The 20,000-nt window shown below is 39.2% G+C and overlaps 1 protein-coding gene and 1 long non-coding RNA gene across 4 annotated transcripts in view; one reads left to right on the forward strand and one right to left on the reverse strand.

Moving 5' to 3' along the window:
* The window catches only part of LOC138024810 (uncharacterized), a 194,628-nt gene that overhangs the window by 80,380 nt on the left and 94,248 nt on the right, over positions 1 to 20,000 (reverse strand). For all 3 annotated transcript variants that reach the window (XM_068871987.1, XM_068871985.1, XM_068871988.1), the window contains one exon: positions 18,910 to 19,101. In XM_068871987.1, the coding sequence (XP_068728088.1) occupies positions 18,910 to 19,101 (192 nt within the window). The remainder of the gene's footprint in view (positions 1 to 18,909; positions 19,102 to 20,000) is intronic.
* Positions 514 to 961, forward strand: LOC138024815 (uncharacterized). Its single transcript, XR_011127061.1, has 2 exons — positions 514 to 783; positions 869 to 961. It is a non-coding gene; the product is annotated as an uncharacterized lncRNA (long non-coding RNA).

Consider the following 20,000-nt stretch of genomic DNA (forward strand, 5'->3'; position numbering starts at 1 on the left):
AGTTCTGATTTATTCGCTGTCTCATTGCTGTTAATGCCAAAAAGCCGAGTAAACATAGTTTTACCCAGGTATTTTGTTTGGTACATCAGACCCCATTTGCTCAATTGCTGTATAACTCTATCCAGTGGATAGGTCATTATACAAAAAATAAAATATAGTTCACGTTGAACGTTGGGAGGCGCGGTAGCCTCATGGGTAGTGCGCTTGACTCCGGAGTGAGTCGCTTGGGTTCGGGTCCTGGGGCCTGTTTCTCGAAAGTCCCGGTAATTACCGGGCCCGTTAACTTACCGGGACCGTTACCGGGGAACTTTATCGGGACCGAAAGAGTGTTTCTCGAAGCACCCGTAAACTTTCCCGGTACTTTTCGGGGCTGATAAAATAACCGGGAGTTACCAGGCTCTTGCATGCACTTCACGCTCGTCATGAAAAGAAGGAGAATGACTTGGCACTAGATCCGCAGAGCTTGTAGCATCCAGTTTCCCAACCGAGCGCTGTGATGTAAACACAAAGCCATCCATCGTTCCTTTTACGCCTTCTAGCAGTGAAAGGCGACTTTTTAAACCTCATTGGCGGGCCAAATTTTGCAAAGGGTGTTTAGATGGCAGGATTTTTTTATTCATGCTTTTTGTAAGCAACACTTTTAGTTTGCTGGGAAGCAACGCTCTTTTGGAGTGATAGGAGCTCAGAAAATGTTACAACGACGTTCAGCGAAATTCTCGATCTCGAAGGCTTCGATTCAATACAAGTAGTAGATTGCAGCGTACAGCGAACCACTGGAAGGAGGTATGTCTTTGAGTCATCGTTTAGCATTATCAGATGTTTTGAATATTCTCTTCAAGAACATCTGTTTTCAATTTTATCTCGACAGGTACGTCGGGTGGAATTCCGTCTTACCTCAGGTTCACTGCATTTATTTCGATTTTCATTGGCATATATATGCGAACACTCTCAAGATACACTATTTGAAAAAAAAAAATCACCTTTATTTAAGGAAAGCAAAATAATGTTCTTAATTATATAGTTATTTATCATAAGGGTCTAGTAGATTTTAAAAGACATTGCTAAAAGGGATCAATTAGTACGTAATCACTTATTAGTTTATAGGATAATTCTATCCTTGATTTATTGTGACTTCTTCAAGTCAAAGATACTTGGTGCACCTCTAGCTGGAAGTAAGATAATTATATTGTTAAATTTGTGGCACCTTTATTAAGGGGGTGGCACTTAACTACAGAAGGACAATGGTTGCTAAGGAAGCTGTTTAGTCAAAGAGCCCTACAAAAAGGTTGCATGGATGGTTCTTTGAAGTAACTTTTTCAATGGAAATCTGACATCACTTCAATAAAGGTGTATGCGCAACTAGTCCCAGTCCTCGGTCTCGAAATTAACAAAAAGACGAGGCAGTTTTTTCATCATATGGGAACTGTCCCATCAATATTTGTAAACTGTGGCTTAGAATTTCTATTTGGGCAAAAAATGGAACTGATATTTTGAAAAGTGCATCAGAGGAGGGCCGTAAATCCATGCTACCCTGACTTTGTGTTACATTGTTCTTGTACTGTTGCATTAAAAATTTGTGAAAAACATCGTTAGCTCGCTGAGTTTTTAGGCATTTTCTTTTTTGGCCATGTGATTAACCAAATATGGTTGTCAGTCGAATCAGTAGAAGAAATGTTATAGAACACACTTGGCAAAAAATGGTAACTGCAGAGTTAAAGAGACTCACAAAATGATTATTTGAAGGGGTCCATAGCAACAGTTTGGTAGTTAATTAAGAGCCACCCCCTTAAACCTGATTGTTTTCATGCAGCAATAATGACTTAAATGCTGAATTAGATGTGTTGTCAGTATTTCAAACTGTGATAGCATCTTACAAGCTAAAAATGGGGAAATTGGAACTAGAAAGTGACATTTTGAAGGAGAAGCGGGTACCAATAATACTCAGTCATCCTAAAATCACATTTGATGAACAGGGTTTTCTTAAGCCATGATGAGTCCAGGTGATCTGGTGGTAAATTTGCGGTCTTAAGAAAAGATTGATTTTGTTGTACTCATTTTCATGTCTTTGAGACAGATGTCCTGTTGATCATAAACAAGACTGGCTGGATTCTAGAATACTGGTCTACTTAATTTGCAAAGGAATAGCATCTGTTATTATATGCCTAGTTCTTCAAAGGGCACTACTGCAAGAATGCAATAGTGGCCGGGTATTCTAGAATCACTTCGTGTTACATTATAACACTCGACCAATGGAAATGAAGCAACTGACTGATTAATTTTATTAGTAGTTTTATTTTTATGAATGCTCCATGTCTTGGGCAATTTTGTTGTCAAGTTTTGGCTTTTGTTTGGTTTTTTGTTGTTACTTTTAACATAGATGCAAAACTATTTTGCTTGTATGTATCAGGGGGGTTTCATTTATTAGCTCATGGGAAGGGGGGGGGGGGGGGGTGGTCGCCAAAATTACTTGGAAAGTCCTTCAAACATTTCCCAACCCCCCTCTATGGTAATGGCAACAATCACATAACCCCAATCTTTATCTAGCATTATATTTCAACCCCCCTGTTTCTCTCCCTCATAGATACTGTAGCCACCCAACTTATACATGAAAGCAGAACAGCTCAGCCAGTTCATCCAATGCACTCATGTGTTATTAGCATTAATGCTTATATTTAACATTTTCAACTCAATAATCATCTATATCCTTAGAAGCAACAATTCAGCTGGAGGCGTAGCAGGGTATTTCCATTTTAATAGGTACCCACAGGAAGGTGCAGTGAAACAAGGGCTTTCTGCATGAGCCTCTAGGGAGGATCTGGGAACATGCTCCCCAGAAAATTGTTATCATTAGGGCCTCAGAAATGCCATTTCCCATGTTTTCTGGGGGTAAGTTTCATAAATCAAAGCATGAAAAAAATGCTAACTATTCACTTGCTGTAACTTTGTTTTTTATTTGTCAACCTTTGGAACTACTGATAGAAGTGTTTAGTAGATGAGTGCATTATCCACGGTAAATGTGGCTACAGGAAAAGGGAGAGACCTCTCCCTTTACAATGGAAATATCAAATAAATAAATAAAATAAAATGTTTTATTTTTTGGATTTTTGGAGGTACGCATATATGTGGGTATGTTCGTATATGGTCGCTATGCCCCTGTTCAGCTTGCATACCATCACAAAAAGTAAAATATAAGGCATCTGTCACTTTAAAACTTCATAGGAAGGGCGGTGCATTTCCATGTCCAGACCGTTGAGAGTTAATCATTAAAGGTATTTCCCAATGCAGGCATTTCCCTGTTCCCAGGAACAGTTTTAATACTTTTCCAAAATAACATTAACTCATGCCTCTTATTAACTTTGCAAATATCTCTCTGGTGTTGAGATTTATCTTTATTTTTATAAACAAAAGAAAATATTTTGAGTTAAGTTGGGCTTAAGTTATGTAGAAGCTATTGAGTAATGGAGGCCAGGCAGAAATTTGCTGCTTTGCACTGCCCACCAGAGTAATCAAGGGGGGAATTTTGTCTTCCACGGGCCCTCTTAGTGGTGTTCTTCGTTTTTGTACAGGCCTTGTGGTACCTGTAGGGTTTGATAATTTGCATACCCACAGTCTCTCAGGAGCCACCCATTCCCGCCTCCTCCACCCTCCATACATGCTTGCAAGTAGCTGGCATTAAAAATAGTTGAATCATGTACAGAGCCATGCCATATGCAAACAAAATTTGTAGATGACAGGTGAGCATTGCACACTGTCATCAAATTAATAGCATGAAAACCCTTGTGGCAAACAGAGAGATGTTCATCACTGTCTGGGTGCCAGATAGGAATGAGAGAGCCATCAATTGCTCCAGTCACTCTAGGAAAGCCAGCTATAGGGTAAAATACGGTCACATTTGCTTGAAAGATTTATAAACATGAATTTATTGTCACACTTGAACACCACCAAAACAAAACAGAGATTAAGCGGACCGCTGTGGGAACAACATACGCAAAGAAGTTCGTTGTTTGATGAGCATTAATTGATAGGTTTTGTCGAGTTTGAGTCCATATAATAATTCCTTTTTTTCTGGAGCACAAGCATGTTTTATTCTTACACAAGGAGACAATTTCCTCTTTGCTGTTTCAGGCAAACATGCAGCATTTAGCTGGGTGTGTTTTGTTTTTTGCTCAATATCACGTGATGGTCGATCGCTTCTCCTTTCCAAATTTTCCCTGCCAGTAGTTTGCATCCCATTTATTTATTTATTTGTATGTTTTTTTTAACAACACGTCATTTGTTTTTTGCTGGAAATGCTGCAGCTAGTTGTTCACTATTAAGACTCTGAGTGCTGCGAATTTAGATGTAAAAAAAAAGTAGACTCACACCAAAACAAACCGCAGTCGTGTTTAAGTCAAGGCTAGCTTTATTGCCGATTCCATCGAATTTAATATATTAACATCTGTAGTTTTACGGCACCGAAAGTAGGTGGGTACGTCTTGACTATTAGCCTGTATTGATTTACCTGAGTCTCCGCGAATTGCTGTCTCTCTAGATCGATCTTCTTTACAATACACCGTTCAATCAGCCAATTTAATCTTCCTGTTGACAACCTATGCCTCTCAACGACTTCTGTATCGGTCATATGATTCAGTACAGGCCTCCATTGGTATGTTCTTGGCCGACAAACTGCGTAACAAAAGTCCGTCTTCGGCAGCCATTTTGTTTTGTTGCAGCAAAATGACGTTACCCGTAAACTTTAACGGGAGAATAACGGGAGCTCCAAAGCTCCCGTAAGTTACCGGGCAAGTTATCGGGGAAAATAACGGGATCGAAATTAACGGGAGATTCGAGAAACACCCGAAAACTTATCGGGTAATTACCGGGTGACTTACCGGGCACGGTAAGTTACCGGGTCTTTCGAGAAACAGGCCCCTGGCCAGGGACATTGTGTTGTGTTCTTGGGCAAGACACTTTACTCTCACGGTGCCTCTCTCCACCCAGCTGTATAAATGGGTACCAGCGAATTTAATGCTGGGGGAAGCCCTGTGATGGACTAATATCCCATCCAGGGGGGGAGGGGGGAAGTAGAAATTCTCCTAGTGGCTTCATGCTAAAGAAATATGTGTCAACTATACATTTATAAATCAAGTTTCTCATATTCATATCAAATTGACATATGATTTATGTCAAACGATATATCTATACATCAAGTTTTTTTTTATATTCATATCAAGTTCGCAGGTATTCATTCATGTCAAAACAACTTTCCCTTACCAATGCAACTATGCCTATATCAAGCCGACTTTTTCATTTTTGATAAAAAAAATTCATGTCAAGTTAACGTTAACATTTTTATAAATCAAGAAAGCCTGGTGCCGAGCATTTCAAAAAGGAAGCGGGAGTCTGAGAACCAGCCCTACATTAAACAACATATGGTGGCCACGAATCTCTTCATTCCGGAACGCAGAAGACTTCCTCGAAAACTGATCTCGTCTTTGTTCAAAATGTATCCTGCAATGACGACCAAGCTAAGTTCTTGTCGAGAAGAGTAGAGTAGAGCAGTACAAAGAAACTGTTCCAAGCTAGTAAGATATCAACTGAAGGCATCCAGTCATCGAAACACGTCTTCACCAGGTGACTCTCACTCTCAGTTATAACATTGAGCAGCTGATAAACGCCTTAAGACAAATCTTGTTTCGACTGGAAAGCTTGTACTGCCATGACATCCAGGAAACTGACAACGAGTACAGTATAGCAGTATCGCAGATGCCGCATTGAATGACATGATTAGAGAAATTATGTCTTCGGCTCCCAAAAAAAATTACCGACGACGGTATAGGGTTCTTGAAGAAAGTCCAAGTAGCCCGGAAATATCCGTTCATGTGAACTACGCACCCACTCTGAATTCTCCGTGGGGATTCCAAAGAATGGCCTCCTCTCAAGTCCAGATTGCCGGTATTCGGGATGAAAATACAACAACAATAAAACTTTATTTAACCGTAGGATCCTTTTCACTAAAGAGTGGTCATTAACACTAACAAATATAATGCCAGGAGTACCTAAAATCTTAAACTTAAAAATTACAAGCATCGTTGAAATATCTTAAGTACTATAAAAGTATTTTCTAATTTGCAATAGCAGAATAAAACTATATATTTAAAGTAGTGAGACCTGCTTAGCCTCGGCTGAGAGACTGTTCCGTGTTAAGGACGGTGCCTACTAATTAAAGATATTTTTGCCCCGGTGTGTGATTATGCAGGAAATGTAGATCTTGACAAGGGTTGTTGAAATCAAAAAGGAAAATTGGGGGTAACCACGCATTTTTCAAAGATAATTCATGAATAATATTTGTAAAAAGCTTTAAAATACAAAGCAATGTATGGCGTTATTTCTCAAACTGAAACCTAATTATCTCTCAAAAATGCAAGGTTACCCCCAATTTTCTTTTTGAATACCAAGAGAACTTACTAAGATCTACTTTCTCCGGATAGTTTTAAACCGCGCAAAAATATCCCTGCATTAGTAAGCATCGGCGATAGGAAATCCGAGTATCTGGAGATGCGCAAAACGTATGCGCAATAACAATAGTAGGCACCGTCCTTAAGCCTGGTTTCTACATGATCTGGAACGGTCTGCCACGATCGGAATCTGTCTACGTCGGTCTTATCGCAGATGATCGTAAACACCGCATGTAAATGTTTATATATAAAACTGAAGCGATCGCAGACAAGCGTACCACTAATCCTCTTTAAAGTGAGAAGAAAAAGGCACGCACTTACTTCAAGTCTGATTGGACGTCTTTTAAGGCGAACAATAGTGTGTCGCCGATAGGACACAGATCATCTCAGACACGCGTTTCCATTAAAAATTCTCTTAGTCAGAAGTGTCGTAATGGTCAGGAAAATAGAACTAAATTCAACAGACCGTGTGCCGCAGATCGCCGCAGATCGCCTCAGACGCCGGGGGCAAATGTTTCCATATGTCTGCGACGTGCCCGCGACATGGCGCAGACCTATCGGCGATCGTGTTACAGACCGACCGCAGACCGTTGCCGATCATATGGAAACCAGGTTTTACTGCTCCTCTATAACGGAAACTCTTTTTGAGGGCCTCAGCATTTTTGCCGCGGAATAAACAGGTTATGTTTGGCGCCCTGAGGATTGTGTGGGTGAATGGTATTTACGCTGGCGAATTGTTCAGACGCAGGTATTCGGGTACAAGGTTAGTTACTGATTGAATATTAAAGATTTGAAATATCGTTTTCACGTCTGTCAGCGAGGCGAGGTGAGGGCACAATGAATCTGTGCAGATCTGACATCCCAATCAGATCCTGTTATCACGCGTGCTGCCCTAATTTGCAATTTCTCTAGTTTTTGGCTCAATCATTACCGATGCAGGCCCACACGGCGCTCCAATAATTGCTCCAATAATCAAGATGTGGTAGAATTAGTGACTTATAAATCGTCACTAGGGTACTTTGGGGATATATCGGTTTTAGCCTCCTCTGGGCGGCAAGTACTTCAGCAACTTTACCGACGACGTCAGAGATATGAGCCTCCACGAGAGTGATTCATGCCCTGGAATGCCTAGGCATTTGTTCATCTTGACTCTTCCAATAACTGAATGCCCATCAAGTCAGATGTGAGGTTCACTTGGGAGTAGAGAGATTCTATGTCTTGTGCCTGTAAACAGACGCTTGGTCTTGAAGACATTAACTAAACACTGACTAAAGCCTTAGACGGTTAGAGTCTAGCCATTGTTTCAGATTGCTTAGATCGTGAGTGAGGGATGAAAACAACTCTTCAGGGTTTTTGGAGTTCGATTAGTGTCATCAGCATACATCCTCACATCTGATAGGAAGTTTTAGGTCGAGATCACTAATGTATAATAGAAATAGCAGAGGGCCAAGGATAGAGCCTTGAGGCACCCCATGAGTATTTTTAGAATATACTTTGTTTATAACTGTAACCTTAGTTCTATCTGAGAGGGGGTCTCGAAAAAAATTAAGACCTGCACCTTTAAACCCATACACCTCCAATTTTGAAAGAACGATCTCATGGTCAATACTTATAGTATCAAATGCCTTTTTAAGTTAATAAAAAGAGTGGCATTTGTTTAGCCATCGTCCATGTTAATAAGATACCAATTGTCTTTCATGTCAATAAGAGCAGTAAGGGTATAGTGCATCGTTCTAAAGCCACACTGATATTTCGAAAGTAGCTTCAATTCTCTAACTCATATTTATATACCTGATTGAAAATGGCTTTCTCAAAAAGTTTAGCTATTACAGAAAGTACAGAGATAGGCCTGTAATTTGCTGGGTCAACTTTGAAAACTGGAGTTAGTTGAAAAAAGTTGAAAATATGTGTCAGGGAAGATGCAATAAAAATATAATATCATATAATATAATACAATAAAATAAAATAGAATAGAAATAGAAATAAAATTACTTATCTTAGTCGTTTGAGTAAAAAACAGCATTACTTTGATTTCTTTGAGAAAAATATAAATAATATGCAAAAGACATGTTAAGGAATAAATGAATTATTAGATAACCAAAGGAGAAATAGTAGAGTGTTAACAGAGTTGAAGGGCCCAAGCAATAACAATCAAATAACTGAAAATCCTTCTCGATTACCAAATATCCTAAAGAAACATTTTGCAAACGTTGGCAATTTACTAGCAAGCAAACTACCGAAGAAAGATAGTTATATGAGTTATCTCAGTAAATTGAAATCAACTGATGACTGCTTAAATGTTCGTGTAATATCATGTCTCCAGCTCTTTCTCATATCTATAATTAATCTGTTATGCTTGGTGCCTATCCTTTAAAACTTTTAATTGACTAATAACTTTAATGATTCTTGATTGGCAAATATGTGACAATATTTGAAAAACTCAAGATTACAATGATATGAAACTAATAAAATTCATATGAAATATCTGATAAATATATACAATGTCAGCTGAAATTAAGGTGACGCGTCCCATTTCTTAACTGCGTAGGGGATAAAGCTGTTCTGGAAACGTTTCGTGCGACATTTAAGTAGTGGAATTTTCCTTGCGTTTGGGAAAGAGTAGACAGATTCAGTCATTGGTGGTAAAACATCATTGATTTTGTCTTCAGGTCGCATTATGGTCTTGTAAAAGCGACGACAAAGCTCTTCTCTGCGCTATTGGAGGGTGAGAAGTTTTAGATGAGCGAGTCGCTCTCGGTAGGACAGGCCAGGAAGCATGATCTTTGTAGCTCGTTTCTGTATTTGTTCTAGTTCGTCAAACAGGGCATTAGACAGTGAGGAGTGCCACACGGGACACGCATATTCAACAACAGGTCGAATAAAACTGCAGAAAACAGAACAAAGGTCTCTAGGAAGCACACCACTTCGCTTTAACACCGTAGAGCGTAGAGACGCTTACTTGCCTTTCTGCAAATAGTTTCAACGTGCAAGTCCCATTTAAGATTAGATTGGATCGATATTCCTAGGAGTTTCGTTGATTGAAAACAGTCCAACGGGACGCTATGGATTGTTAAAGGCTGCAGGATAGGTGGAAATTTAGCGAAACAGATGTTAAGTTCTTGGGTCTTCTTTGCGTTGATTCGCATATTATTGTCAACAATTTATTGATTAATGGAATCCAGATGCGTCTGAAGATCGGATAAAGCACTCGAATGGAACGTAACTTTAAATACCGTGCAGTCATCCACGTACTTGTAGATTGGGGCAGTTGTGGTGAGGTCGTTGACTAATCATGACTAAGAAGAACAGAGGTCCCAGTTTAGTTCCTTGGGGTACGCCAGCGAAGTTGGGTAACCAGTTTGATTTATCTTGGCCGATTTTTAAACGTTGTTGGCGATTTCTAAGAAAAGCTGTGCACCAATTCAACAGGATGGGAGGCACGTTAAGAAGCTGGAGTTTACGGATAAGTATGTTGTGGTCAATGCGATCAAAGGCCTTCGAAAAATCTGAAAAATCAATGAGGCACGCTCTGATAATGGCCTTTCGGGTCTCTGCTGCTTGGAGCCACTCGTGAATCACGCGGACTAACGCATGGGTAGTTGATGATAGGACATGATGATAGGACGTAGCCAGCCAAAAACAAAATCCTCAAGGACTTTACTAAGAGTGGTAGTAAGTGAGATAGGTCTTAAGTCGGAGTCGACAGACATAGGCTTAGATATTTTAGCAATAGGAACAACGTCCGCACACTTCTACAAAGTTGGTACCGTTCCTTGGTTGACAGATGCGTTACAAAAAGAAGCTACTGGACTGCAGATCACAGAGGCGCATTCCTTGAGTAACCAATTCGGTATATTGTCAGGCCCAATGGATTTACGTTCGTTGATAGCTAGGAGAGAAGTATCAACTGCCCCAGGTGATATTATGAATTCGTCAGTGTTAGCTGAACAGGGATACCACCAAACAGTAAAGGTTGCATATCAGCATTAACCTTATTGAAGGAGGCGTTATAAATATCTGCCAGCTAAAGACCGCTTACAGTGGAACCGTTTATAACCATCTTTGAAAGAGATGTAGACTTTGATTGACCGGACAGTTATTTGATGCTATCCCACCATTTCTTAGGATTATGATGTTGGGTGTTCATAACTTTGTTGTGACAGAAGTTTAAGATTTTTAAAATAACTCCAATATATAAAAGTGAAGACGAAACCGACCCTTCTAATTATTGGTATTGACCAAAATCTCTTTTGTCTAATTGTAATCGGGTTTTTGAAAAACTATTATATTACCGGATGAAGGAATTTATTGACAAAAATAATCTAATGTACTCCTCGATACGGTCAATCATTAAATATTACTCGATAAATCGAACGTTTACGGTTTCCGGGGATTGATAAATGATTGGTTTCAATCATATCTAAAAAATAGAATGCAAGCAATTCAGATTGGAGAGTATTCATCAACAAAACTTATTTCTCCCCGTGGTGTGCCCCAGGGATCGGTCGTAGGACCTCTTCTAGTTTTACTTTACATATTAATGACATTCACCTCAGTTCCGATAAACTAAAATTTTATCTCTTCGCAGATGATACTAATATACTTTATGCTGATAAGAATCTCAAGGCGGTCGAACGAACTGCTAATGCAGAGTTAAAGAACGTACATGATTGGTTGACTACAAATAAGTTGACATTGAATACAAAAAATTCTAATTTGTAATTTTTCGTCCTTGTCAGAAAAAAAATGCATTTTTCTTCCCAAATAAGTATTTTAGATTGTGAAACAATCAAAAGAGTCAGTTGAGAGCATTAAAGTTATGTCAAATACCTAGGTGTTTTCATCGATCAAAATTTGCCATGAAAAAGCCATGTTGATTCTGTTATCATAAAAATCAGTAAAACCATAGGGATGATTGCAAAGGTAAGGTACTTCGTTCCATCTACTGTCCTTATAAATATTTATAATTCTTAAATTACCTTATGTAAGTTATGGACTCATTGCCTGGGGCAATGCGTCCAATGCTTATTTAAAGAAAATCTTGCTTCTTCAAAAGCGAGTGCTGCACTTAATCTATTTTGCCGATCGAAGAGAAGATGCCATCCCTTTATTTGTCAAAGCAAAAATTCTGCCTGTTACTTTCCTATAATATGAAGTTGTAAGCAAATTAATGTTTGATGTGGACAATCAGAGTGCCCTAATCAACATTGTGAAACTATTTATTATAAAACATCACACATTTATACCTACAATACTGTTGCAGCTCTTTAGTACAAAATACTCAAGACTTAACTTACAAAAAAGGGCTTTTTCGCGTGTTGGTGTCAAAATTTGGGATAAGATACTGAATGAATTTAAATCATTATCAAAATTTTCCTTTAAAAAACAAATGAAAAAGTCTTTATCTCAGATCCTGGGTAATGAAGATACTTATCTTGATGTCGAAGATATTACCTCTAAATTCAAAGACTGTACAATTAAAACAAATTGATCCAATTGCTTTTGTACCTAATCTGCTCCTATACGTAATTGATACATTATGCAACTATTGATGTATTTACCAGTTATGCTTCTCCTTATAATCTAATAATGTCTAACTCTTATTTTTTTTTTCTTTATTTAATGATGAAACAAAGTACGTTGATGATTAACCCACCTCGAATAGCAAATCTGCTACCTGCAGGTCAACATGAACTTACCTTAATTTGGTAATGATAAAATAAAATAAAAGCATGTAAAAAGTATGTAAGTGCAATAAATGTAAATGATAACTTTAGGAGGCAAGTTGGAATATCGTCGAGACCATCAACCTAGCCCACACGGATATAGTTCATAACGTTGCGTAGCTTTTTGAACCTGCTGTACTGTTCTCGATTTCACTTTCCTGGATGTTATGGCAGTACACCAAGATTTGTCTTGAGGGTTTTCATCAGCTGCTCAATGTCATAACTGAGAGCCACCTTGGTGACGAAGTGTTTCGATGATGCGGCGTTGATACCCGTAACGTTTCTCCATACTGCTCTGCTCTGCGGTGCATCGTGAACACTAAACTTGTTAATCGTTGTGAATTGTTGTAAATCGTCAAATGCCCATTGTCAAGAAAAGAGTAAAACGCAAATGCCTGTCGCCTTGGATGAACAAAGAGATCATGCATCTTATACACCTGAGAGACCAGTTTAAATCACGTGCGAAATCAAATATTCTCGCCAGGTCAATGTATAAGAATTTACGCAACCAGGTGGTTAAAAAGATCGCGAATGCTAAGGCAGCACATGTGAGAAATGAGATCATGGAAAACATGAACAATCCAAAGAAACTGTGGAAAATACTTAAGGAAGTTGCTCCAACCAAGCAAAGACTAGCCAATTTTTCTTTATTGAAGTGAATGGCGAGCAAATCAGTAACCCTGTGGGAATTTCAAATGCTTTCAACGAACATTTAATCAACATTGAACATACCAAGATCTCTGCTCCACACTGCATAGCCTCAAATGAACAAGATGTACGTCTTGTAAACTTTATTAAGTCCCACATTAGCGAAGCAACCGTGTTCCACATCCCGCCAGTAAGCACACAGCAAGTCATCGAGGACCTTAAGAGCATCCGCCCAAATAGCAAAGCAACTGGTCTCGATAGTATTGGAAAAAAACCATTAAAGCTGGCATTAAATGCTATTACTCCCTCTCTTACCCATATTTACAACTCAAGTATCGCAAGCGGTACTTTTCCAATTAATTTTAAACGAGCCAAACTGATTCCTGTTTATAAGAAGGACTCAGTTCACGACAGAAATAATTATCGCCCAATCTCAATCTTGCCAATTATCTCTAAACCTCTCGAGAGGCATGTGACAAAATCGTATCTCGGGTACCTCACTTCAAACAATCTTATTCATAGAAACCAGTCGGCTTATCGACCACACCATTCGTGTGAACTTGCGCTCTTGAACCTCACCGATAACTGGCTTAAGGTTATGGAGTCTAGAAAGCTTGTGGATTCAGTGCTACTGGATCTAAGCAAGGCGTTTGACCTTGTAGAGCATGATTTATTGCTATCCAAAATCGACAAATACCATGTCACCAATACATCTCAAGAATGGTTTGAATCATACCTTAGTAATCGAACAAAACGCTGCTGCATTAATGGTTCACTGTCTGATGCACTGGTGCTGGCCCGAGGAGTTCTGCAAGGGTCAATTTTGGGCCTAATACTATTCTCGCTGTACATCAACGACTTTCCAATTGGAATATCCAACTCAAATGTCGACATATATGCAGATGACACTACCATATGGGAGACTAACAGTGACCCGCTGCTTATTCAGCGTGGTCTTCAAGACAGCCTTGACAAAACTAGTAGATGGCCATCTCTGAATGAGATGGTTCCGAACACGAAAAAGACTAAAACATTTGATCATAGGAACTGTACAAAAACTGTTGCACTCTGGTAATCCATCTCTTAATCTATCTCTTTGTGGCACTCCGATTGAAGTAGCCAAGGCAGCTTTTAGGCATTAAGATAGACAAACATTTGAACTGGGATAATCATATCGATTTCCTAATTGATAAATTAAATTCTAGAATTTGCTTGCTTAAGAGAACTAAGACATATCTTAATCATCGGCTAAGAAATCTATTATACAATCCATTAATTCGGTCGTTATTTGAATATTGTTGCACAGTATGGGGTGACACAAAAAATGAAAATTTTGGAGAGCATGCGTGAGCCCGACAAGGTCAGACGTGCATGGTTTCTGAGCAGAGCTTAAGTTCCCTTCTTTTATAATATTTCCTTGGTATTTTCGACCTTAATCACATCTTGGAGTGATGCTATGTGGTGCCAGTTTCAATGAAGAGGATTAGTGGGAAACATAAAAGGGGAGAAAGAGGTTCATTGGAAGAAGAAGATAACGTTTAGAAACGATGCAATATGGCGGATAGAGTCGGGGAGGCACCAAAAGCTGCAGCCACCCAGCCCGAACTAGACCTAACTGACATCAAGGAGTTGCTAGTTGACATCCAAAATACACTTGCAACGATTCTCAGAGAAAACCAAGAACTGAAGCAAGAAATCCTAGAGCTGAAATCCGCCCTAAATGTCAATGAAAGGGAAACGGAGAAGCTTAAAACGCAACTTACCAAAGCCGAGAAAGCAAACGACACGTCGAGGGACGAGCTTAACCACATAAGAATGAAGACAAATCATTAGGGTCTAACCTGGACATAAGTGAATTATTATCATCCGATAAACTAAAATGTTATCTCTTGGCAGATGAAACTAAATAAATATACTTTATGCTGAAAAGAATCTCGAGGCGGTTGAACAAACTGTTAATGCAGACTTAAAGAACGTACATGATTGGTTGAGTAAAAATAAGTTGACATTGAATGCAAAAAATTCTAATTTTGTAATTTTTCGTCCTCGTCACAAAAAATGCATTTTTTCCCTAAATAAGTATTTTAGATTGTGAAACAAGCAAAAGAGTCACTTTAGAGCAAAAAAGTTATATCAAATACCGTGGTGTTTTAATCGATCAAAATTTGTCATGGAAAAGTCATGTTGATTCTGCTATCATAAAAATAAGTAAAACTATGGGAATGATTGCGTCTGAATGCGTCCAATGCTTATTATTTAAACAAAATCTTGGTTCTTCAAAAGCAAGTCCTGCGCTTAATCTATTTGCCGATCGAAGAGAACATGCCATCCCTTAATTTGTCAAAGCACAAATTCTGCCTGTTACTTTCCTATATTATGAAGTCATAAGCAAATTAATGTTTGATGTGCACAATCGGAGTGCCCCAATCAACGGTAACCAGTCGTTTCGCCTACTGCCTGTTCGCTTACGTCTAAAGTCGGTTCGCCTACGTCCAATATGTCAGTTCGCCCACGATTAATATGTAAAAGCTTTAAAACTGAATTGTCTAAAAGTCGTTGTTGAACCTCGCAGAAACACTGAGTATTAAGATGAAATAAACCACCGTTTACGGTCTTTGTGTTTACTTGTGATTCGAGCGGCCTATACTAAAGGAGGTGGGACTTTTCATTAACATATCAATCAAAAAGATAAGGTACGTAAGAAATTAGCTCGTTCCCACTTTACTGCCCGGTTGAATGTTTATATCATTGTTTTAATTTGTTGTCAGTATCATGATTTTTATAAATTAGTATTTTTTTAGTTCGTGCGCTTTCATGCGATACGCAAACTTAGTTAGATGAAAAAATATATACAAGGTAGTTGTGATATTGTCACCCTCCTTACCTTATATAACTCCGCTTAGTTTTTAAAGACGAAAAAAAATATGACTCCGACTTGAGGTGGTCCAAGAGCTCGTGGTCTTTCTATTTTGCGACTTAAGAGACAGTAGGTGCGTCAGGATTTAGTAATGCTTTGTCGCTGAATGTTCAGGAAACCAGTGCATTCCTAGGATTTGCTAGGTTTAGGAGGTTTCAAGTTTGAGGAGGAATTGAAGCTCCGACTATAAAGTCCTTGAGTGATTTGTTCTTCCTGTATGTGACAATAGGAGCATTAGCTAAGATGCGCTTTTTCAAGTTGGTCATAGTGTTGCTGATAGGTTCGCTGCCGAGAACATTGTATCAGGTTGCAAGACCGGTTTTGGAATACACAGTGGATTCCTTCTTCGGTTGTGTGCTCTAATCCGTGAGAGCAGATCTTGACCAAATGTTCGTTGAAGCTGCCGCGAGTGGCGTCCCTCGTTTAAATCAACCAATAAGATGACAAGTATTTTCAATCAGTTTCGCGTCGTTAGCTTAATTGAGCAAGCCGTATGCCGTATACCATATTCAAGCCGGCTTTGGCGATAGTGGAAGAGGTATTTCAATTAACATTTGGACGAGACTTAGAACAATTTTCACAGTTTGTCGTTTGCAAATAAGGAAACATATACTTAATCTAGGACTAGATTAGCATTGATAGGAAGAGAGGTATTCAGTGGACCTTTACAACATCCTTAGAAGACCTTGTCTTGGCCGATGATCTGGCCCTGCTGTCGCACAGAATACCAGATATGAGGGATAAGACACGGGCCTTGGAGATACAAGGTGCGAAGGTAGGCCTGAAGATCAATGCCATCAAGACAAAGTTAATGCGTATTGGTACCAAACGTGGCGATGTGTGTCGGTCCCAGGGGGGCGGATTAAGGAAGTGGATGAGTTTTATGGGAGCACTGTAAGCAAGAAGGGAGGAACTGACGAAAACATTCAGGCACAACCTGGAAAGGCAAGACAGGCCTCTGCAATGCTGAGACCAATATGGTGATCCATAGCACTAACAACCACGACCAAGCTAAGAGTCTCTGGGTCAAATGTGAAGGAGGTGCTCTTGTATGGTTCTGAAATTTGGAGACTGACTAAGGGATTGGAGCCAGAAGTTGCAGGTGTTGATCAATAAGAGCCTGAGGATTATCTTGCGGATTTGGTGGCCTAGAAAAATCAGCAACAAGGAGCTTTGGAGACAAAGAGGGTGCACAGCGGCCGATAGAGCAAGAGATAAGGCAAAGAGCTTGGGGATGGATCGGCCACACGTTGAGGAGACCAGATGGACATGTAGTCAAGGGGGCAATGGAGTGGAACCCACAGGGAAAGCGAAAGAGAGGGAGACCTCGGCACACCTGGCAGCGTATGTCACTTAGAATTTAATAAACTGAGAAAAAACCTTAGAAAAATGGTTTTTAAAAAATTTGAACAAGTCGATTCAATGGCTTAAGAGCAAATGCACTTAACCTCAGTCCTCCACACTACCGAAATATCGGTTTCAATTAGGCAATTTTCAAGTATTTAAATAAAGCAAATCCTAACAATTTATTGAAAGCTAACTGAATAAAAAAGACTCAGGTTACTAAGAATGGCATCGACCGTCAAAAATGGCATCGCTTGTTTACGAACTCCGACACCACACATCAAGTAGGTGAATCAACTGTTTTACACAATGATTGTCATAGTACGAAGTTTAAGGACGGTGCCTACTATTGTTATTGCGCATACGTTCTGCGCATCTCGAGACACTCGGATTTCCTATCGGTGATACTTACTAATACAGGGATATTTTTGCGCGGTTTAGAACTATCCGGAGAAAATAGATCTTAGTAAGTACTCTTGGTTTCCAAAAAGAAAATTGGGGGTAACCATGCATTTTTGAGAGATAATTAAGCTTCAATTTGAGAAAGAACGCCATACATTGCTTTGTATTTTAAAGCTTTTTACAAATATTATTCATGAATTATCTTTGAAAAATTCGTGGTTACCCCCAATTTTCTTTTTGGATTTTAATAACACTTGTTAAGATCTACATTCTCTGCATAATCACACACCGGGGCAAAAATATCGTTAATTAGTAGGCACCGTCCTTAAGACGTAGGCAAACTGACTTACTGGACGTAGGCGAATCGACTCTAGACGTGGGCGAACAGACGGTAGGCGAAACGACCCGTAGGAGAAACGACCGTAATTCCAATCAACATTGTGAAACTATTTACAAAAACATCACACAATCATACCTACAACACTCGATCATCCAAGTCGCAGCTACTAAACTGTGGGCTATAAGGAAGCCGTTTAAACCTGCTGTACTGTTCACGATGTCACTTTCCTGGATTTTATGGCAGTACACCAAGATTTGTCTTGAGAGCTTTCATCAGCTTCTCAATGGCGTCATAACTGAGAGCCACCTGGTGAAGACGTATTTCGATGATGCAGCGTTGATACTGGTAACGTTTCTTGGTACTACTCTGCTCTGCGGTGCATTGCGAACACAGACACGCAAGATCAGTTTACGAAGATTAGTGGCCGCCATGTTGTTTATTGTACGGCTGGTTCTCATGCTCCCTCTTCCTTTTTGAAATGCTCATCACCAGGCTTTCTTGATTTTTAAAAGTGGGCACGTAAACTTGACATGATTTTTTTTCCAGATATGAAAAAGTCGGCTCGATGTAGGCATAGGTGCATTGGTAAGGGAAGATGTTTTGACATGAATATCTGGGAACTTGATATGAATATTAAAAAAAACTTGATGTATAAGTATATCGTTTGACATAAACATCTGACAATTTGATACGAATATAGGAAACTTGATTTATAAATGTATAGTTGACACATGAAATTGGCAATCTTGATATTTTGTCACATTTGGACAAGCATACACCGGACAAAGCTATCCGGCCTTTGAACAACTGCATCGGTGCATATCTGTGATCTTTGTTTTTTTATTTTAAAATTAAGTTCCATGTTTTCTTTAGAAACAAGGGATAAAATTAAAAAGGAGAATGGTTTAAAAATTTCTACCAAGAAAATTACTTTATGTAATAAAAATCATCCTGGTTTACAAGAAAACAAGAAATTGAAATCTCTCTGCTTGAATCTTTCATGAAAGGAATGGTTCACAGAGCAAATGTGTTTCCTTCTTTTCCTTGTCAGCTGAGAACAAAAAGGGTAAATATCCATGTTTTTAGCCAACTTACCCACTCTGACCACGCAATAATGTCCATAGTGATCATCAAAGTAGAAGATCACTTCATTCACTGGCACCATCCTTCCCAAGTCAACTTGCCACCAAGCCCAGTGTGACAAAGTCCCGAGGTTTCCATCTACTATATGGTCATATCGATCAGCATCTGATTGAGCACTTACTGGCTTTCTGAAAGCAAGGTTTCCTTAAATTGAACAGAGATAAAAACATTACAACATACTTGGTAATCTGTGACCCTACCTAGGATGACTTTACTTTTGCCTTTTAGTCGTTTGAATTGGGAAAGTTAAGAATGTGACGAATACATGCGTCAAACAAAGTACAATGTAGCATCTGCTTTACTCCTTTTGTTGATAATAACGTTGGTCGAACCATAATTGTCAAATTGCCCAGTGGACTGATACTTGCATATCCACAGAGATTTGGCAATGTTATCATACGGTTACTGGGCTCTTACATGATCCTGGTTGATCGAGATGGATCGGTTACGAAGATGAAATTGGTTTCTTTTCATATGGCGACTTTAAGCCCGCTTTCCGAGATGAAATTTTTGTGACGCGACCGATTCAGGTGTGAAATGTAACGAACAAGCGTGGCGAGAATTTCTCGATTTTCTTTGTTTAAGCAACCTCAAATTAATTTTGACTTTACGTTAACTATCAAATGAAACTAATCTAAGCTTCATTATCAAAGAAAAGAGAAGTAAAAACTCGGTAATGTCCGTTTTATCACGAAAATGTATTGTATTATTTTCCTCCCGGTAACTGCGATGAAGAGTTCATATAACAAAATTTTCAGCCCGTTAACGAGATCTCGGCAACCGATCAGCCAACCCGCCTTCTCATACGAACACATCGAAGCTTTTACAAAGGATTTAGAGGCGAAGCAACATCTTGAAAACCAGACCAGCCGGGCACATATGAAGGGGCCCTAAACAATAATCAGCGCAATGCCTAAGACACCTTCTATCAAGCTCTGGGACACTATTTGATTAATTCCCGCTCATTTAGTGCTCTCCATATCTCTGGCACAAGGGTGCATTAGTAAAGGCGACTTTACAACTTTCAGGTATTAGAAAAAGTT

This window comes from Montipora capricornis, chromosome 11, assembly GCF_036669925.1.
Source record: "Montipora capricornis isolate CH-2021 chromosome 11, ASM3666992v2, whole genome shotgun sequence".
Taxonomy (NCBI): Eukaryota; Metazoa; Cnidaria; class Anthozoa; order Scleractinia; family Acroporidae; genus Montipora; species Montipora capricornis.